The sequence below is a fragment of the Ornithodoros turicata genome, chromosome 9, assembly GCF_037126465.1.
Source record: "Ornithodoros turicata isolate Travis chromosome 9, ASM3712646v1, whole genome shotgun sequence".
Classification (NCBI taxonomy): Eukaryota; Metazoa; Arthropoda; class Arachnida; order Ixodida; family Argasidae; genus Ornithodoros; species Ornithodoros turicata.
In genome coordinates this window covers 14,945,651-14,967,426 of record NC_088209.1, presented here as the reverse complement: position 1 = coordinate 14,967,426, position 21,776 = coordinate 14,945,651, and the positions used below count along the sequence as shown (strand labels likewise).

Here is a 21,776-nt window from a genome sequence, read left to right as displayed (position 1 = left end):
GGCTTCTTTTTTGTCTCCCCTGGTACCCTACAATGCACTTGCATGTTCAGAAGTGAGTGTATGTGATCACCAGTACATTTTCTTGTGGAAATGCTTGCCCATTGCTACTATATTATTTTTTTTTTGTCTTCCATGAAAGCCACAACAAGGAGAACGGTGGTGACACCTGGTATGATACACACTTTGCAACTGAGTAGCCACCTGTCGTCAATCTGTGCAACCACCGTGGCCTGCATAGGGATGGCGATGGTCAGTGGCAGCCCCAGAACACTTTGTTAAGATGATGTCATCAATTTTTAAATAAATTGATTATCATTCTCTACTCTCTTTCCATATACGTACTTTCTTCTATGAGCCCCAGTTATGCACAAACGAACGTCCATCATTTCAGCATTGACTCAGGTAGTACCATGCTTGAAGGTTGCGAAATTTAAATTTCAAATGTGGGCGTCTGCTTTTTCGGCACCCTGGGTCTGTACTTACTACTGTCTGTTAATATTACATACACACATTGTTAGAACACATTTTGAACAAGATTACATGTAGAGCTTTCGTATATTCCGACTTGGTTCCGTGTCACCATGTCCGTCGCAACAACAACAACAACAATTGTGGGAAAAAAGTTGTAGGGCAACACTATGTCGATCTTGCGACCAAGTTCGCAATTCCCGTCTCGTGCGGTGACAAAAACATAGTGCATGCACATAAAAAAAACAACAACAAATGTTGCAGGAACGACTTCCCTGGTTCTCTGCGATATATATGCGAAGCGTCGTGTATGCAGACTCACGACATCACGTACAAGAAGGGTCCAGATTTCGTTACGATGCCAGATATAGCCACATCGCAACTCACGACGCAGTTCACTATGAACACAAGGATGCAATTTGCCCGTTGCAGGCGCCGGTGCTTCTCGCCGTCGGCTTTCGTTGCATATCGGCGACGTTCGGCTGCCGCACAACGCCGTTTTCGGTCGAGGAGCTCCTCTTTTGCGGGCGGTGGCCCCTTGCGATGCCCCGTCTCATCGGACACAACGAGTGCCTCATGATTTTATAAACGGTTTACGACGAAATCATAGTAACGCTAGCACTACTGCAGCGCACCACTTACAAATCGGTTTTGTAATGGTGTGGGTGCGAATATGGTACGAGATCATACTACGGCTTCGTGTAATACAAGGATACAACTTGCGTATCGCAGGCGCCGTTGCATGTCACCGTCAGCCTTCGTTGCATATCGGCAATGTTCGCTCCGTGTATGGGCGGCGCGGATATATCTCCGTGTGCCGCAGGCAGTCAAATACGATTTCGAACGAGTGCGTACTACCGCTTCGTTTACACGCGGCGGGGGTATACTTCCTGTTACGAAGCGAGAACACGTACCATGTTGTAGGTGTTAGTAGCTAAAAGATCCACTCAACGTGTTGGCTATGTAGCAATCCCCAGCAGCAAATCATTCTGGAAAGTGAACGTATAATATGCCACTGTTGCTGACGAATTTGGCTTGTTTCACTAGAAGTCACCCTTGTCCGTTAAATGCAAATTTGAGAGTAAAAATATTAAGAGTATTGTAGTACAGGTATGACCTTTTGTGCTGAGTTTACAAGGAAGACATTGTCAAACTACGCCGCCAACATGAACTCTCTGTCCGCTTCCTCAAAGGAGAATTAACATTTTAGGTTATTCCGCAGGAACGCTGCGCAAACTTCATTAAGTAGAGCTTCTTTAGTGCCTGTGATATTTGCTGCTTGTGAAAAATTTCAAGCATCTTGTCAGTCGCTACTGTTAAATATAATTATCAAAATGTAATTTTAAAAAATAGCCAGGGGGGTGGTGATATTAGTTTATTGCAAAACTAAACAGAAAAAAAAACACGAAAGAGGGGAAAGGTTAGCCTGGCTCCAGCAGCCGACTTGCTATTCCCGCTGACAAAAGGAAAAGGAAAGAAAGGAAAAATAAAAAGAAAGAAGAAAAAAGAAAGACAAATCGAAAAGAGCGAAAGAAGAGGCGCAGTGACAGGCTCAGCGCGAGCCCTGTGTCAGTAAGGAAGCGTACGAGTTCCTTCCGACGCGCCACTGAATGGGGCGTTGCAGAGGGCCCAGTAGTGTTGCCAGCGTGACCTGCCTGAGCCCTAGGGCAGCTAGCCGCTCCATCAGAGTGGCACGGGGAGCGGCGAACAGGCGACAGTGGAGGAGTAGGTGGGAAGTGTTGCCCTCGGTAGAGCAGGCTGCACATGTAGTGGTGTCAAGCGTGCTGAGTTGGAAGAGCCGTGTTGGCGTTCGAGCCACGCTTAATCGCAGACGGTGGATAACGGACGCCTCCCTCCTCGTGATGTTTGGAGGAGGGATGTATTGCATTTTTGGGTCGATGGAGTGCAGAAATGTATTGGGCGAGATGGCACGTTCTGTGAAATCTTGGACACAGCGAGAACGCAAGCGACGTATTTGGAGCAGGCAGGCAGACATTGAAACAGGCAGCCGTGGTATGGGCACGTTTCGCAGCAATGTCGGCACGGGTATTTCGGCAACCCGACGTGACTGGGTACCCACTGGAGCCGTACGCTGTGGCCGGAAGCCAAGAGCTCGTTGTACCTGGCGATTGCAAGCGTGCGGAGATCGCAAATAGCACTGCACCGGTACGACGCCAAGGTCTCCAATGCTGACTTGCTGTCTGTGAAGATAGACCACGAGTCGGCCTGTGAACCGGATATGGCGTTGAGCGCTTCATAGATGGCTGTCAGTTCCGCTTCGGTGGATGAAGTTTCATGCGGCAGCTTGCAAGTCTGCGTAGTGTCTGTGATATCATGTTATCGCGCGACGCAAAGCATGCGTGTGATGCTCGGTGTGATAAGCGGCGCAAGCAGCGCCACTGGTTTATTACTTAAGCTGACAGCTTTGAATAAAGACTGTTCTTTTCCGCCCGACGCTTGGTCTGATCCTTGGAGGGGATACGACAGAAAATGGCGACGAGGATGGCGACACCCACCACAACGAGCGACGACACATGCTCAAACAAGTAATGCAGCATCACAAAGAAGGGCATCTAAAAAGGAACGACGGCCTGTGTAATGTCAAAGTTCTGGGAATTTGAGCCCTACGTGGAAGGCGGAGATGAGGATTTCACATCCTACATCGAAAGGTTCGGGCATTATTGGAAAGTAACTCGGATAGAAGACAACTCATTGAAGACATCGGCCCTCATAACTGCAATCGGAAAACGAGCATACAAGACCCTCAAGGATTTGTTGCTGCCGTCAAAGCCAGAGCAGAAAACTTACGATCAACTAGTGCAAGTACTGAAGGACCACTACGCCCCAGAAAGTCAAGTCATCGCTGAACGCTTTAAGTTCAATCGTCGTTATCAACAGGAAGGTGAAAGTGTTTCTACCTTCGCCGTGGAGTTGATACACCTGGCAGCGAAATGTGACTTCGGTACGTTTTTTGATGATGCACTTAGAGATAGATTCGTTGCAGACTTGAAAAATCCAGGAATACAAGCCGGACTTCTGAAGAAGCGGGACCTAAAGTTCACTTCAGCATGCGACTTTGCTAAAAGTGTGGAACTCGCCGAGAAGGAGTCTAAAGTGTTCCATCCAGCGGCTGCTGGGGCATCGAGCAACGAAGCGGTCAACGCCGTCAAGAAATCTTCGAAAAAGTCTGCAACGGTGAGTGAAAAAAATGAAAACTTCAGTTAAGGGGAGCTGCTATCGATGCGGATCAGACCATGAACCCGTTACATGTCCATACCGCAAGTTCAAGTGCCATAAGTGTAAACGCATCGGGCACCTGGCGAGAAAATGTAACAGAAGAATTCCGGGAAAGGTGCACAGCCTAGATGAGGAGGAATTAACTTTATTCAATGTCAAGGACAGCGGTACTGCAAGACCACCGTACGTGGTAGAAGTCCGTATTGAAAGTAAGCCAGTCAAAATGCAAATCGATACGGGAGCAGCAGTATCAATCATTACGGAGGATGTCTGTTCAAGTCTAGGACTACGCAATGCGTTACAGCCTTGCACTACGAGGTTTAAGACTTATGGTGGAACACCGCTTCACGTAACCGGGAAGATCGACGTCTTAGTTGAGTACGAAGGACAGAAGAAGACTCTTCCCGTGATTGTAGTGCCCGGAAGAAAACCATGTTTACTCGGGCGTGATTGGCTGGAAAGGTTATCCTTGAACTGGTCTGACGTTTTCAGCATTGATGCCGAAGATAAGGTGAAGCATCTCGCAAAGAAGTACAGTACGGTATTTTCGCCGGGAGTGGGACTGATAAAAGGGTATCAAGCAAAACTGGTGCTGAAGGAGGGCAGTTTGCCTGTGTTCTGCAAGTCAAGGCAAATGCCGTACGCGCTACGGGACATGGTAGAAGCTGAAATTCGTAGCTTGGAAAACGCAGGGGTACTCGTTCCTGTAAAGACAAGTGACTGGGCAACGCCGTTGGTTGTAGTACGGAAAGCCGAAAACCAAGTCAGACTGTGTGGCGATTATAAAGTTACCGTGAATCCGTGCATCAAAACCGATCATTATCCGTTGCCTGTGGTGGAGGACCTTTTCGCAGCACTGGCTGGAGGCAAAGTTTTTACGGTTCTGGACCTAACAACTGCGTACCAACAACTCGAGCTTCACCGTGACTCGCGATCTTTATTAACTGTGAACACTCATTTGGGACTTTTCAATTTTGTCCGTATGCCATATGGTATATCCAGCGCACCGGCAATATTCCAATCAGTTATGGATGAACTGCTGAAAGGCATGAAAGGGGTTGTTTCCTATCTGGACGATGTGCTTGTAGCAGGATCGTCGGTAGAGGAATGTGCAGAGAGAGTAGAGGCTGTGTTAAAGCGTTTCGCCGAACACGGAGTACGCGTAAAGCAAGAAAAATGCAAATTTTTCAAAAGATCCGTGAAGTATCTTGGACATGTACTGGATGCGGATGGAGTTCACCCCTGTTCAGAAAACGTAGAAGCAATTCAGAAAGTTCCAAGGCCAAGAAACGCGTCAGAGCTCAAAGCGTACTTGGGCATGATAACTTTCTACTCGAAGTTTATTCTGCACATGTCAACGGCCTTTAAGCCTTTGTATGACCTACTCCAGAAAAACAAGAAATGGGCCTGGACTAAAGAAACGGAAAGGAGCTTCCAAGAGAGTAAAACGTGGTTGACTGAAGATAACGTGCTGACATTCTACGACCCTACGAAAGAACTTGGTCTAGTGTGTGATGCATCAGCCTATGGTGTGGGAGCCGTACTTTTCCACAAAATTGACGAAGCAGAAAGGCCTATCGCTTACGCTTCTCGTACGTTGAGTAAAGCAGAATGCGCGTATGCGCATATTGAAAGGGAAGCATTAGCTGTTGTGTTTGCCATTAAGAAATTCCATAAGTATTTATATGGTAGGGAATTTACTGTTTATTCGGATCATTTGCCGTTAGCCGGACTCTTTGCTCATAACAAGCCTATTTCTTCCTTGGCAGCCGCACGTATGCAAAGGTGGATGCTGTTACTTTCTGCCTATCGGTACAAATGGGTCTATCGCAAGGGAACCGATGTAGCTAATGCAGACGGACTGTCAAGATTACCGTTGCCGACTGGGGAGGACAAGAGTGACTATGTGCAATCATTTTCTGTTGTGAACGGCGTGCCCTTATCTGCAGACGCGATAAGTTCCGAAACAAAAAAAAATAAGGTGCTGCAGAAGGTTCTGTTTTTCACGTTGAATGGTTGGCCAGCACATGTATCTGAAGAAACTTTAGCGCCTTATTTCTTGCGTAGGAATGAGCTGTCTGTTGATCAAGATTGTGTAACTTGGGGGAATCGCGTAGTTGTACCTGAATCATTGCGTTCTGAAGTGTTGCAGCTACTTCACGAAAATCACCCAGGAATTACAAGGATGAAAACGCTAAGTAGAAGCCATGTTTGGTGGCCTAAGGTTTCTGAGGACATTGAAAATGTTGTAAAATCATGTACAACGTGTCAACTCACACAGAACGCAATGCAGCAGGTTCCATTGGTCCCATGGAATGTTGCCACAAGACGATGGCAAAGAGTACATGTAGATTTTGCTTACTATTCCCAGCAGTGGTTTTTGGTACTAGTGGACGCATATTCTAAGTGGGTGGACGTTCTGTGGATGAGTTCAACGACAGCTACAAAGACTGTGGAGAAGTTGAGGACAGTGTTTGCCACCTTCGGATTGCCTGAAGTGTTGGTGTCCGACAATGGACCACAGTTTCTTTCTGCAGAGTTCGCAGATTTCCTGTCCGCGAACGGAATCGTCCACAAGAAGATACCTCCCTACCACCCTGCATCAAACGGGGCAGCGGAACGTCTCGTCCAGACAGTAAGGAAGAACCTTCTCAAGCAGATGAAGGATGAGGACCAGTTGAAGACTACGTCCAACATCGTCTGGATCAGTTTTTGTTTACTTACAGAAACACTCCCAAGCCCAACGACAGGCAAGACTCCGTCAGAGTTGTTTTTGTCATGGACTCCGAGAACCAGGTTAAGCCTTCTCCACCCGAACCTCCACAAGAGACTGGAGCATCATAAAGAAAGAGAGAAGATGACAGCAGACGACTCGAGGGGGCCCTGGAAGGAATTTGAGGCAGGTGACGCAGTAAGGGTCAAGGGCTGCAGACCTTCCGACCCGGAGTGGCTTCCGGGACGAATCACTCGAATAGTCAGCACTGCGACGTACACTGTAAGAATCAATAACGAAGAACGATTTGTCCACGTAGACGACATCGCTACTGCCACGTTCCGTGAGCCAGGCCCAACCATTCCGCTGCACTCGCCCCAGGAGAAGCCTACGTCAGCAGCCGTACCGACCTCGCAGAGCAGCATGGACATGACTCGTGCAGGGGACCCTCTTCCCCCTACGTCCGAAAGGGTCAGTCCTCAAGAGACCACGGACAAGACCAGCCACGTCCCCTCAACAGAGACTCAAGGTGAAAGATCGTTGGAAAATGAGACTGACAGCATACCGTTACGAAGATCTACGCGGACAAGACGCCCGCCCGAACGTTATGGTGTTAATTGCGAGGAGGAGGAGGGAGGAGGAGGAGTGTCGTTGGGAGGAACCCGAGAGGTCTGCCTGCCTGATTAGGCGGCATGTTTCTCGGGAAGGGAAAGGTGGTGGAGAGGAGGAGAGGAAAGGGTGAAGTGGAAGACCGAGCGGAATCCGCTCGGGGGAGGAGAGTGCGTCCATGGGCCGACTTCAGGGGAACTGTGCCGGCATACGCCTATTACACATCTGAGGGAAACCCAGGAAAAACCCCAGACGGCACAGCCGGCCCGCGGATTCGAACCGCGGACCTCCCAGTCTCCAAGCGCACGCGTGTTAATTAGAGAGGAGGATTGTGATATCGCGCCACGCAAAGCATGCGTGTGATGCTCGGTGTGATAAGCGGCGCAAGCAGCGCCACTGGTTTACTACTTAAGCTGACAGCTTTGAATAAAGACTGTTCTTTTCCGCCCGACGCTTGGCCTCATCCTTGGAGGGGATACGACAGTGTTGCTGTGAGGTATGTAGAAAGCTGCAGACGACGCGCCGTACACAACCGAGCCATCTGTGAGAATTGCTTTACGCTGACCGTGGACAGAGTGAAAATAGCCAGGTAGATTGTCTCTCTGACGCCGAACATCGTGGTATCGGTTCCGCAGATGTATTCCAGACTCGGCAATCCCTTCATTGCAAAGCCGGATTGTGCAGGACTTGTGTCACAGTTTTTTCTCTTTTACAGTACAATGGATCCTTGCTTACCTGCACCCACGCTTGCGTTCCAAACTTGGACTCTTCGTGCTACCGTTATGAGTGGAACACAGAGCCATGCCTTGTAGGTATTTTGAAACATTCTTGCAGTGCATAAACGTTCGGTCCAGTCGATAAATAGTTCAGTTCTGATGACTTTAACTTAGCGAGATCCTACTATTTATTTGTTAAAGGGACACTACAATGCAATCAGTATGTGCCACCGAAATTATTTTCTTTACGCTACCGTTTGTCATGAAAACATTTTCGAAACATCCTAAAAAATTTCGACGTGTGCGGAGCGTAGTCAGATCCTCAAGACGCGCATGAACGGCGGCAGACAGTCAGCAAAAAAAAAAAAAAAAAATCATGTTCATGGGTGTATCCGTGCGCTTCATACGTAGCCCTCTGATGTTTTTGTGCGCTTACGCAGCTTTTATGTAGAATGCTGCACTAGCTCAACTGCCATTGGTTACATTAAACGCAATGTTCTCATGCAACGAATTATCAATAAATAATCCCAGTGCTGCAGAAAGTAAAAGACTCGACGAACACACAGCACTGGCTGACAAACATTTTTTTATTCCACATGACAGTCGCCTTAGGTCAATGCCGCACAGGGCCCCCTACAACAGTGCCCAAGGCACGTGAAATGTGTACTAGCTGAAGCTGAAACCGCTTGGCGCACGTTTCAGCACGAGAAGCGCGCCATTGTACGCGTGGTGTACAGCAATAGGCTTCAGTTGTCCGCTCATTGTCCAGGAAGGACACTTGGCCCACACCTGGTCAAGCGGGGTTGAGAGCCCTGTTCGTGGCCTCCTTTTTATTGACAGAAAGAGGGTGATGCTAGGAAGAATTTTCTCCCTTTCCGACTTTGCACGTTACACAAAAGTAATCCACTAAGCAGTCAATAAGAACCCTTGCGCTGCAATCACTGATGATGACATCGCGAGTGTCGGGCTTCCGATAATGTTCAAGAAGAATCTGATGATGAAAGCGGGGTTGGGGGCACCAGCTATGACGGTAGAAAATGCGCGGGCGGCACTGAGAACGCCACTAGTATCTTTCGAGAAACAGAACAATATTTCGCAAGTTAATGCCATTAGCAAAGTTTTGCAAGAAGTGAATGCGTGTATTTGAATGAAACAGATGACAATGGATAGTTTTCTGTGTAATGGTCAGTAATAATGTAATTTTAGGATCACTCTGAATTTTCGTGTTTCACTTATCCGGTTCCCCCGCTATCCGGACGTTTTCACAGGAAACGGAGCCGTCCGGATAAAAGCGGGTCGGCTGTACAATCGTCTTGATCAATATAACATTGTTGACTTTCTAATTTTATTTCAGGTTTTTAGCACAGCCGCTCTTGGGAAGTGCTTCAGAGGTGAATGTGTAAGTCACGCACGGTATAGAACGTTGACCGCGAGAACAGGTAAGTGCACACTCCTGGCTCGAATTGCTGTAATATCAAGACAACTATCCCACTGGGTATGGGGTCCAAGCATGTGCTTTGTATTGTGGCGACATCGTACTTCATTCTGGAGCGCTGCGGGGAAAACGGCCCGCTGTTGACAAGACAAGGCGCCAAGAATATCGGCGCGCGCAAGGCAGAGCGCACCACGGTCGTCGTCGTCACAGCTGCAATGGGCCCCCTTCTCGGGAAGCGGAAGCGCACAGTGCACATGGCGTCTACGGGGCTGGGACGGCGTGGTGGAGGCATTGTGCTGAGCGACGCAGGTGCAGGAGGGGCAGGCGTTGTGTCGGACTCCAGATAAGCGGGTTTCAGGCGGGCTTTGGCGGCAAGCTCTTGCCGATTGGGAAGCTGCACAGTGAAGTGGCTGTCGGAGCGTGACAAAACTCTGAAGGGGCCGTCGTGGGGAGGCTGCAACGACTTGCGAACTTGCTTCGTGCCGCAGGAATACATGTGTGGCAGTATCGAGGTCGGGAGGCACGAACGGAGACTTAGATTGAGCAGCGCGAGTCGGAGTAGGAGAAAGACTGTTCATCAGTGTCGTGAGGCGAAGGGCGTAGGTTGTGTATTCTGGCGGAGCTCGATCGGTCGGTGGAAAGAAATCGCCGGGGAGACGCAGGGTGGTGCCCTAAACCAGTTCGGAAATCGTACATGCGAGGTACTCCTTGGGCGCCGAGCGTATGCCCAGGAGGACGAGAGGGAGCATCTCAGTCCACAGCTCACCGAACGGGTAGGCTCGGAAGGTGGCCTTGAGCTGGCGATGAATCCTCTCGACTAAACCATTGGCCATAGGGTGATAGGCAGTCGTACGAATCTGTCTTGAGCCGAGGAGGTGAAGGAGGTTAGTGAAAAGCGCCGACTCGAACTGTCGGCCGCGATCTGTAGTTAAAGTAGAGGGCACTCCAAAACGGCTGACCCAGCGGGAGACGAAAGCTTCTGCTACGGTCGCCGCCGTCATGTTGGGCATGGGAATAGCTTCAGGCCAGTGAACAGTGGCGTAGCCAGACCTCAAAGGTAGGGGGGGCTCGATACGAAAACTCGCCCCCCCCCGCTGATCCTGTGTCGACAACACACACATACTTGTGCACACTGCAAACTGAGGATTAAAAAAGGGAACGAAAATAGTTGATTTAGACGTTCACAGTACGATTACATGCATAGGCTGTCATGACCAACGAAGTGGTGTCACGAGATTAGAAGTATTTTGAAAAGCTCATACTTTGAAAACCATTCAAGAGTGCTTCTTAGATAGACGCCATGAACTCCCCCCCCCTCTTATATTATGTTCTCAGATTTGCACGATTTGTGTGGGTCGGTCCGTGGCAGGTAGGGGGGGCTCGAGAGCCCCCCCTAGCCCCCCCGTGGCTACGCCACTGCGCGTGAACCTGTCGACACAAGTGAGTAAGTACGAGTGGCCCTGGCCAGGGGGCAGCGGCCCGGCGATATCGACATGCACGTGGCTGAAACGGGCGTCGGGTGGAAGGACACGGTCGAGCGGGGGAATGGTATGGAGGACTACCTTGGCCCGCTGACATGGCACACAAGAACGGGTCCAGCCTCGCACGTCGGCATTCATGTGGGGCCAAAGGTAACGAGAAGTGACCAGGTGTTGGGTGGCGCGAATGCTGGGGTGTGCAAGGCCATGCAGGGCGGCGAAGATGGGCTTACGGAAAAGTAGTGGTAGGTATGGACGTGGGCACCCTGTCGACGTCTCGCAGGGGACAGGTCTTTGGCAGTGAGGTAGAAGAACGTCCTCAAAACGGAGAGAGGAAGAGGATGAGCGCAAATCCCGCAACTCAGAGTCATCCGCTTGGGCGGTGGCGATGTCGACATGCGAGGGTAAGGGCGGGCGCGGCAACGAGAGGGCGTCAATGGCAATGCGAGAAAGTGCGTCGGCTGCAGCGTGTTCTTGGCGCTAACGTGACGGATGGCGGAAGTGAATTCAGAGATGAATGACATCTGCCGGAGTTCACGTGGTGAATGGTTGCTGCAGGTGGAGGTGGTGGCAAAGGTTAGGGGTTGGTGGACAGTGCAGATGAAGAACTTGCGGCCCTCCAAGAAGTGTTGGAAATAACGCACGGAGCTGTAGATAGCCAAGAGCTCCCAGCCAAAGGTGCTATAACGTGCATCGAGCGGTTTCTGCTTCCGGGAAAAGAAGGAAATGGGCTTCCAAATCCTACCGGAACGCTGCTGCAAAACGGCGCCGGGGGCCACGTTTGAGGCATCGACCATCAAGGATGTGGGAGCGTCGGGGATGGGGTGGATAAGGAGGGATGCGTTGGCTAGCGCTGTCTTGATCTCGTCGAAAGCGGCCGAAACTGCGGGTGTCCACTCAAGGCTCGCACGAGGCGCTGCGGAAGAAAGCAAGGCTTCCAGGCTGTGGATGACAGTTGAGCAGTGGGGGATAAATCTTCGATAAAAGTTCACAAGCCCAAGAAACTTGTGCAGCTTCCGTTTCGTAGTGGGCGGAGGAAACTTGTGGATGGCGTCCACCTTGCATGGCAGAGGCCGAATACCATCGGAAGTGACGCGGTGGCCGAGGAAGTTAAGTTCCGAAACGCCGAACTCTGACTTGGCGGGGTTGATCACAATGCCATAGTTGTTCAAAAGTTCAAAAAGCCGACGAAGATGGGTCTTGTGTATCTCCGTGTCCGCACTCGCTATGAAGAGATAGTCAAGACAGGCGAAGCAAAACGGAAGACCACGGAGCGCTACATCTATAAACCGCTGGAAAGACTGGGCGGCATCCCGTAGCCCGAAGGGTATACGCACGTATTCAAAAAGCCCAAACGGCGTAGTAATAGCGGTCCTGGGAATGTCAGCCGGTTCAACAGGGATCTGGTGGCATGCTTTAATCAGGTCCATTTTGCTGAAGGTTTTGCAGCCATGAAGGTGGGTAATAAAGTCCTGGATGTTCGGGAGCGGGTAGCGGTCGGCAACAGTGATGTTGTTGAGCGCCCTGTAATCACCGCATGGCCGCCAATCCCCGGACTGCTTGGGCACCATGTGTAGGGCTGACGACCACAGGCTTGAAGATGGCCGGACCAAACCGAGCTGAAGCAGGTGCTCGAACTCAGCACGAGCTACCTTCAGGTGCTCGGGGGCAAGGCGCCGTGGTCGACAGTGGATAGGCGGTCCTGTGGTCTGAATGAAGTGGGTAACATGATGTTTCACCAGTTGGTCGACGTGTGGGGGTCGGATATAACGTCCGGAAACTCGTGCGGAAGCTCCTCGAACACTGTTTTCGGCGGTGGAGGGGAAAATGTGGGATGCAAAGGTGATAAAAACGACGCCACGCCGTGGACCCTGAGGAGCGTAACCGCGTCAATCAGGCGCCTCCGGCCGACGTCGACTAGTACTCCAAAGCGTTGCAGGAAATCGGCGCCGATAATAGCAAGTCGCACGGACGCAACCCAAAGGAGCCACTGGAAACGTCGACGAAGGCCAAAATCAAACGTTAAAGAGCTCTGGCCGTACGCTGCAATTGGGGAGGAGTGGACAGCAGTAGTATATTATCAGCTCAAGTATCCGGAAACTCACACAGTCGCCTGGACGCCATTAATTAGCAATTAGAGCAATTTGGGACCCCCCACAGTAATTAGGATCATTCAGAGAGTCATTACACTAATAGACCATTTTAGAAATGCAAGCGCCACCTGTGGTACGCAAGGGCTCATGGGAACTTAGAGCGCCTTCAAGCATTACGATACGGCCAGAGGCGGAGGCAGAAGAAGAACAACAACATTCCCGGTGTGCGCAGCCACAGCGTCAGCCGACATAAACCATATCCGAAGCAGACGACGGAGCAGTGTCCCTCAAAGTTCCCATGCTGCCTTGCGCCACGCACTTGATGGCGCACGCATCTTTTTAAAATCGTCTATTGGGGAACATCTAAGACGTGTCCAGACGACTGTGTGAGTTTCCGGCTACTTGAGCTGATAAAAAATAAAAAAAATAGGTAGAAAATAAAATGAAAAGATAGAAATATAGTGGAGAGAACGAGTTTAGTTGAAGACAGATGTCGCCATCTTGAAGAAAGCGGTCCCGAACGGCCGCTGACCATCGCCGGGCGACGGAGCACAGAGGCAGACTGCAAAGTCTCACAGCTGTGGCTCCAGTTCTGGACATCCTGTGACGTCAGCTGTGACGTCATCATGACATGTCTGGGCAGGTTAGGACAGCTCTGGACATGCGAGGAGAAAAACACTCGTAATACAGAGGCTGGGAAATCAAGGGTATGCTAGTCATCAATAGCAATCAACAAAAAGAATTAGTTACGCAACAAATGATCCCACCACAACAGGAGCGCAGAACCATGCGACTGCTCTATCCGACAGCCAGGCAGAGAACTGACTCGTAATGGTTTTTTGTCCTGTATAAAGCCCCGCAGCTGCACCCCGTAGCGGTTACTTTCTCAACTAATCTCACAACAAAATTATTAAGAATCACGCCAGTGCTACTGCCGTTCCCAAGGCAGAAGAAGATAGAAAATGGCGGGGATGCCCGGACAACAGCAACCAGCACCCGACGTGCACTGGCACGAAAATCGCAAACAAAGCGGGAACAAAGCTGGCGAAAGCATTAGTTACACAACAAATCACCTCACCACAGCAGGAGCGCAGACCGATGCGACTGCTCTCCGTGACAGCCAGCCAGAAACTGAGCGAGCGCGAGGAGCGCACGTCTGCTTTCCGCGACAGCCGGAGAGAAACTGACTGGGGCGCCGCTCCGCGGCCGCTACGCATACGCGCTCCTAGCGCCCTCTGGGGCGACCACCTCCGAGAGGCTAAGAGTGAAGAGCATTCCTACGCCCCCTGCCGGCCGTTCTCATTGGTCGTGAGGCTAAGAGAGAAGAGCATTCCTGCGCCCCCTGCTGGCCATTCTCATTGGTCGTGACGTCATCCTATTGTCTCAGGGCTACCCTGTTTTTTTCCACTAATGCTCCTTTGGTCAATCTGCAATGAAGCCACAGTATGACGTCATCATGCACCTGCGTGGCTCAAGGACGCGTACGCTCTAGACAGGGGACCTATTATTTATTGAATCACTATCCCAAGATTATTTCCTTTATTCTTCTATAACGATTGAATAGGAAACTATTGCAGAAGAGCACCATGCATGAAAGCTGATCGTAGGAATTCCAAAGTCTTACTAAATGAGACTTGCAAAAGAACAAAATATCCTAACATGTAACTCCATCAACGGCTAATAAGAAGACTAGGCACTCAACAAATCAACACAGAGTACGGGTAACAAGGAGCGCAGAACTCAGGGCAGCACTATCGTCAAGACAACAATGTTCCTTGTCAAAAGAGAAAAAATACAAAGTGTCAACAAAGGAAAGCATGCATATCGGGTCATGTCAGAACACGTCAGGACAAATTCCACGACTGCTGGGCAACAGAGGAAAACAAACACTTGAACAAAGTGAAAAGACACTCACCATCATTTTTCCCGTTCACAGCATTCCCTCATTGTAAATCCGCTCGTCACAAAATTCACCTGCATCGTCGAACACCATTCACCAGTGACGAACCACACATCCGCACCCCATCAGAGGCAGACAGAACCCCACCGAAGCTACGCTCTTCCACTGCCGGCCAACGCAATCACCAGGAGCAGAATTTGCGTGTCCAGACCCGTCAGTGTCCAAGAGAGAAGTGAATTCTTGCGCCCCCTGCAGGCCGTTGTCATTGGTCGTGACGTCACCCTATTGTCTCAGGGCTACACTGTTTTTTCCACTAATGCTCCTCTAGACAAGGTCAATCTGCAGTGAAGCCACGGTATGACGTCATCATGCAGGTGCGTGGATCAAGGACGCTTACGCTCTAGACAGGGGACCTGTTATTTATTGAATCACTATCCCTAGATTATTTCCTTTATTCTACTATAATGATTGCATAGGAAACTATTGCAGAAGAGCACCATAGACAAGAGGAGATTGTAGCATTTCATTCCCAAAGTCTTACTGTACAGGAAAAAAAAAAAAAAGATTCAGCAAGACATGTCCATCCCAGCCGAGAGCCATGCAGCTAAGTGAATAATGACGCTTTGTTCCTCCTGAATAAAGTCACACACCTGTCCCCCTCACGGTTACTCTCTGAACTAAATGAATCGCAAAATTATTAAGAATAGCTCTACTCCCATTCAAGGCAGCACTATCATCATCGTCAAGAATATTCCTTGTACAAAAAGCAAAAAACTACATGTAGAAGGAAAGCATGTCAGAACAGGCCCAGGCATGTCAGCGTGGCACTATCGTGGCATGTGGCACTATCAGATACCAGACATGAGTGTCTTTTTCTTAGTTTATTAGCATATGCTTCAGGTTTTTTAAGTCGAGCACAAGTACGCCCAATTTTTCGCTGCTCTCTTCCTCAAATCACCAATTTTACGCAGAAGAAAGTCGCATGGTGCAGCTGAGAAGAGGGTTTCTCTGGTTGTTTGTTAGATGCTGTTAGGAGCTCGGTATATTGAGGAAGTCAGCTGTTAAAGGTATCCGTGAAGAAATGCTTGCATCTGAGCGCAGGATAGGAATTCCTGAAGCACGGCACCCTCAGTGTAAATTAATTATTTTGGATGTGAGTCTGCTTCACTGCATGACAAGGCTGAAATGGGAAGAGAGAAAAAAAAATGGAGCGCTTCATTAATAGCGATCCAAGTAATAGGGCAATTATAGTTTCCATAGAAAGTAGAATTTGAATGGGCTCCTAAAATTATAGTTTAGTTGTAGTTTTTCTAAACTGCAATGCAATAAACATTAATATAGTATAGGAATGCCATCGTGTTCCCGTAAAGGCGTTCTGTGTCTTGTGCTTTGGCGTGTGCGAATGGAACTTTGCCCACCCGGCTTTCGCGCCTTTTTGCTCGCAGGTGTAGCCTCAGAGAACGAATGTATGAACATAGAAAGGGTCATGTATTACATAAGCCTGGAGGTGATGTGGAGTGGTCTCACTTATTATTTTAAAAGAGCAGTGGTAGTTTACTGTAATTTTAATGACCATGATGAGCCTTTGGGGTGAAAATCGTTAATATGTGGGGTGCTTTTTTGTTGAATTTTAATGAGAGAATGAATGTCATTAAGAGTAGGACAAAGGAAATAATCTTCGATTCAATAAATAATGGGAGTCTTTGCCGCTGTCTTCTTCTTCTTCAGACAGGATGTGATGACGTCACGCAGTCTGTAGCAATGCATTGACCGTTACTGGAAAAAAGTCTAGCAATAGAAAAATGGTGTGTATTGCCCTGGACGGATTTATGATGAGCACTGTTTTTGAATAAGAGGAGTGCATGTGCTTAGAAATAGTTTGATACTGGTTTTCCTCTTTGTTTCTTTTCGCTTTTTTCCTCCTTGTTGTCTGACAAACATGCGCTGACATGCCTGGGCCTGTTCTGACATGCTTTCCTTCTACATGTAGTTTTTTGCTTTTTGTACAAGGAATATTCTTGACGATGACGATAGTGCTGCCTTGAATGGGAGTAGAGCTATTCTTAATAATTTTGCGATTCATTTAGTTCAGAGAGTAACCGTGAGGGGGACAGCTGTGTGACTTTATTCAGGAGGAACAAAGCGTCATTATTCACTTAGCTGCATGGCTCTCGGCTGGGATGGACATGTCTTGCTGAATCTTTTTTTTTTTTTTTTCGGTACAGTAAGACTTTGGGAATGAAATGCTACAATCTCCTCTTGTCTATGGTGCTCTTCTGCAATAGTTCCCTATGCAATCATTATAGTAGAATAAAGGTGGTGGTCTCGGAGGTGGTCACCCCAGAGGGCGCTAGGAGCGCGTATGCATAGTGGCCGCGGAGCGGCACCCCAGTCAGTTTCTCTCCGGCTGTCGCGGAAAGCAGACGTGCACTCCTCGCGCTCGCTCAGTTTGTGGCTGGCTGTCACGGAGAGCAGTCGCATCGGTCTGCGCTCCTGCTGTGGTGAGGTGACTTGTTGTGTAACTAATGCTTTCGCCAACTTTGTTCCCGCTTTGTTTGCGATTTTCGTGCCAGTGCACGTCGGGTGCTGGTTGCTGTTGTCCGGGCATCCCCGCCATTTTCTATCTTCTTCTGCCTTGGGAACGGCAGTAGCGCTGGCGTGATTCTTAATAATTTTGTTGTGAGATTAGTTGAGAGAGTAACCGCTAGGGGGTGCAGCTGCGGGCTTTATACAGGACAAAAAACCATTACGAGTCAGTTCTCTGCCTGGCTGTCGGATAGAGCAGTCGCATGGTTGTGCGCTCCTGTTGTGGTGGGATCATTTGTTGCGTAACTAATTCTTTTTGTTGATTGCTATTGATGACTAGGATACCCTTGATTTCCCAGCCTCTGTATTACGAGTGTTTTTCTCCTCGCATGTCCAGAGCTGTCGTAACCTGCCCAGACATGTCATGATGACGTCACAGCTGACGTCACAGGATGTCCGGAACTGGAGCCACAGCTGTGAGACTTTGCAGTCTGCCTCTGTGCTCCGTCGCCCGGCGATGGTCAGCGGCCGCTTTCTTCAAAATGGCCGACATCTGTCTTCAACTAAACTCCTTCTCTCCACTATATTTCTATCTTTTTATTTTATTTTCTACCTATTTTTTTATTTTTTATCAGCTCAAGTAACGGAAACTCACACAGTCGTCTGGACACGTCTTACATGTTCCCCAATTAGTGTAATGACTCTCTGAATGATCCTAATTACTGTGGGGGGTCCCAAATTGCTCTAATTGCTAATTAATGGCGTCCAGGCGACTGTGTGAGTTTCCGGATACTTGAGCTGATAATATACTACTGACAGCTCTGAGGGGTGTGGACGGCTGTGTAGCGCCATACAGGTCTCTCTTGTCATGGACCTTAGCCGGTAGGGTGCTGACTTCCGCTCCTGTGTCAACTAAGAAGAGGGTCCCGGAAAGCTTGTCGGTGACGAAGAATAGGCTGCCGTCAGGGGAAACCGAACCACTCGCGGTCGTCAGTGATTAGTCATTTCGTTTGCCGAGGTCCAGGTGCAAGGATGCTCACAACGGCGGGCCCTGTGTCCGAACCTCTGGTGGTACCAGCAGAGAGCGGGGTTCACTGGTGAAGAGTCGCGGCGAGGGGGAGATGGAGAACGCTGTGGGCGCCAGACCGAAGAACTAGGGCTTGGTGAGCTACGTGCTGGCCGGGGATGGTCCATGAAGTGGGCAACGAGCTCCGTAAGTTTTGAAACTTCTTGGCGGAGCAAGCCAACGTCCGTGGTGACCGTGTCTATTGGGGCGGGTAAAGCAGCCACCAGGGGAGGTGCTATGTCGAGCACGCTGTCTGCTAGTTCGGGGAAGCCGTTGAGGGGTAGGGAACGGGCAGCAGCAAGCGCGACGCGGACATTGCTGGAGAGACGCTGTAGAAAAATTTCTCTCAGAGTCGATGGTGGCAGCCTTATCACCAAGAAGGTATTGCAGCAAGAAAGGAGTTGCTGAATGCGGCGCTGCTCCGGCGTCATGAGCCGCGTAATGAGGGCATCCTTGAGTGCTGTATAAGCATCGCTTGAGGGGAGTGGGGGCGAGCAAGATATCGCGAACTTCGGCGTCGGCCGACGAGGGTAAGCTTTCCACTACATACTGATACCTGCTTGTATCGGACGTAATTCGGCGCAAGGAAAAGTAGTTGTCGACCTGGACAAACCAGGGGACGGGGTCATGGGGCCAGAAAGGTGGGAGGCGAACGTGTGCCTGCGATGCCGCTGAGATAGTGGAATCGTAGGAAGTAGAGGGCTGTGGGCCGGGCGGCGGAGAAACGTGATCGCCGGCGGAGGGCTCAGAAGCACGGTTCAAGTCCGGGTCACCAGTTTATGGCAGCGTCATCGTACTTTATTCTGGAGCGCTGCGGGGAAAACGGCCCGCTGTTGACAAGACAGGGCGCCAAGAATATCGGCGCGCGAAAGGCAGAGCGCACCACGGTCGTCGTCGTCACCACTACAGTATCAATGGACGACGGTGTGCAAAATTCCACAATGCATGCCAGCAAAATATTCTCCAGACATATGAAAGGGTGTGAAGATGGCATCGAAGAAGGAAGAACGGACCATGGGCTCGATTCTGCTCAACTATTCGTTACTCCGTGCCGTGGTGGAGGTGGTAGCGAGGGTGAAACAGCTCAGCGTTGTTGGCCTCACAGAGGTGGGCAGCCTCACGGCCACCGCTCTGAGTGGAATTTGCATCCTGTGCCAACTTCAAAGGGGTCTGTACCGATATATGTTTGGTAGAGTCTGACGAAAACCAAGGGAAAACCCTAGAGCAGCTGCCAGCGGATTTCATGAATAAATATATTACTTCGCTCTGGTGGTGGTGGTGGTGATGGTGATAGCGCTTGCCGTTGTCGGCCTCACGTAGGTGGGCAACGTGACGACTGACGCCCTGGGGGAATGTGCGTCCTGGGCCGACTTCTAAGGGAACTGCGCCGACATGTGTCTGAAAGCGTCTGAGGAAACTTCGCTCTGAATCGTCACGAGCTCCCGTGCGATGACCAATCGTGTCGTTTCCTTAAGTTCCGGCCTACCGAAATGGTTTTCACGTGCCGCCGTGTGGCGTTAGAACATGCCTTAGAAGTAACTGCCAGCTTCTTTGAAAAGCGCGCTATAAACCTCCCCCTGACAGAAAACGGTATATATTCCATTCACCAGAAAGAAGCTGAAGAATTTCAACTTCAAGGTTCGAGGGGATGGAATCAAACGGACACAGAGACGCAAATTCATAGGAATAATTATCAATCACAACTTGTCCTGGGCGAAACAGATCAAGAAGCCTCAGCAGACAATCAAGGCTTATACAAATATTATGAAGATTCACTGTTCACCAAGAGACTGTTCACAAAGCCATGGTAAAAGGAACACTGGTTTACAGCATCCCGTACGTGCACAACATCTCTCCCCATCAAGAACCCAAGTTAAATTCCATCTTGGGAAGGAGACTCAGAATCTGCTTGGGAGTACCGAGGACAACCAGGATTTCACCAAACCACCCCAAGTCTAATGGGCAAGCGGACTGCAATGAAGCGTTTCAATCCAGTTACAGGAGAGGAAGCAGAGGCACGAAAGCTTCTTTCTAAGTATCGAGCATCTCCTCATATCGCAACTAGATGTTCACTTTCGGAGTTACTAAGTAACCGAAGGGTTCGAATAGAATTGGATTTTGTACGTCCCAAAGTATACAAGCGCCGGCAAATGAGGATGGTTGTACGAAAGCCTCACGAACCTTTGCTGCTGACGACAGTGTGTGGACTGAGGATCCTACACGAAAGCAACACTGGGTAAAAGGTGTTCGGGGAAGTATTGATCGAGTTATTTACGACTTGGAGTTGCAAGACGGGAAACATCGTCGCGTTCACGTAGATCACCTGAAGGCTAGAGTGTCATCACTACCTGTTCACAATTTTACCAGACAGCAGTTACCCAGTACAGACGCGACCATGCCACAAGGTCTCTGTGATCATACGTCATGCATGTCATAGGAACCATCGCTGCCAGTTTCCACCTCTAAGCCATCGCGGAACCCTCAATGACGTAGGCGGCCTCCCGTACGATATCCACAACGTGAGGGGGAGGGGTGTAGTAGCTGAAGGACACGTGCAGAAGGATGAAGATGATACCTGGAGCGTGGGTGCGAGCGACACGGTTTGGCGCACGAACGTATAGTTCGCTTGACATCTTGGCTACCTGAGATTAAACAGTTGTGCTCTGGCAGCCGTCTCGTCTGCTAGCATTCGCTGGGACGAGAGTTAGTCAAGCCCCCGGTTTAAGTACTGCGAAGTCTGGCGCATGTCGACGAAACCACAAGCTATAGGACTACAGTAAAACTCCTCTTTTGAAACACTCTCTTTTAAAACTCTTTCTTCTTTACAATCTTTTGACGAAGGGACTGATTTTGAAAAAGATGTGAGACGAAGTAACGTATTGCCATTTCTAAGAGCAAGAGGCAGATCATATTCATCAGACAAGCCTTTCAGACTGTGCGAAACGTTGAGGTAATGGGTACAAATTTCGCTTTGCACTTAATGTTTTCCTCTACACTAAGACGAGATCCAACGTGTGAGTCTGTCCTCTGCTTTCCTGAAGGTAAGTAATCACATGTGCCGGGTCAAGTGAGTCAACTTGGACGCGCTCCCAAAGCGGTTTCCCCTCTTCGCTTGCGTATCCGTTGGTGTCGTGCCAATCTGTCTGCCCATAAAACGTCTTTGCCTGCCGCTATCTACCCGCTGTATGTCATAAAACACCACCCGCCATTGTGTCGTAGTGTCATGTTTACGAACGTCAACTTGTTTTGCAGCACCCAACACTAAGATGCCTTGCACGCATGGAAACGATTACTTATATGTAAGTATTGATATGTTAGACGCTGTTTGTTTTCTAACGACGAAACCGAAACGCACAACACCAAAGAGAATTTTGCAGGTGAGCAAAATAAATTTAAGAAATTTTGCAACTACAAATTCCTTACATTGTGAGCTAGCCTAAACAAAAACAAAATCAAAGAACGGCACTTGTGCTGATGCGTAGAACGCATTGAGCAAGGAAATTCGTCATTCGTCATTCTATATGTCGTCATTCAT

The 21,776-nt window shown here is 49.5% G+C and overlaps 2 protein-coding genes across 2 annotated transcripts; both read left to right on the top strand.

Moving 5' to 3' along the window:
* Window positions 1–2,936: 2,936 nt before the first annotated feature.
* LOC135369352 (uncharacterized) lies at window positions 2,937–3,716 on the top strand. Its single transcript, XM_064602945.1, has one exon. The coding sequence runs from the start codon at window positions 3,067–3,069 to the stop codon at window positions 3,691–3,693; it is 627 nt and encodes a 208-aa protein (XP_064459015.1). The 5' UTR covers window positions 2,937–3,066; the 3' UTR covers window positions 3,694–3,716.
* Window positions 3,717–3,928: 212 nt separating this feature from the next.
* LOC135369411 (uncharacterized protein K02A2.6-like) lies at window positions 3,929–7,105 on the top strand. The gene has a single exon (XM_064603004.1). It carries the CDS (start codon window positions 3,929–3,931, stop codon window positions 7,103–7,105), a length of 3,177 nt encoding a protein of 1,058 aa, XP_064459074.1.
* The last annotated feature ends 14,671 nt before the right edge of the window (window positions 7,106–21,776 follow it).

What these genes read in the sequence shown, in the direction of transcription:
- LOC135369352 (XM_064602945.1), top strand. Translation starts at nt 3,067, where the DNA reads ATGTCAAAGTTCTGGGAATTTGAGCCCTACGTGGAAGGCGGAGATGAG.
- LOC135369411 (XM_064603004.1), top strand. Translation starts at nt 3,929, where the DNA reads ATGCAAATCGATACGGGAGCAGCAGTATCAATCATTACGGAGGATGTC.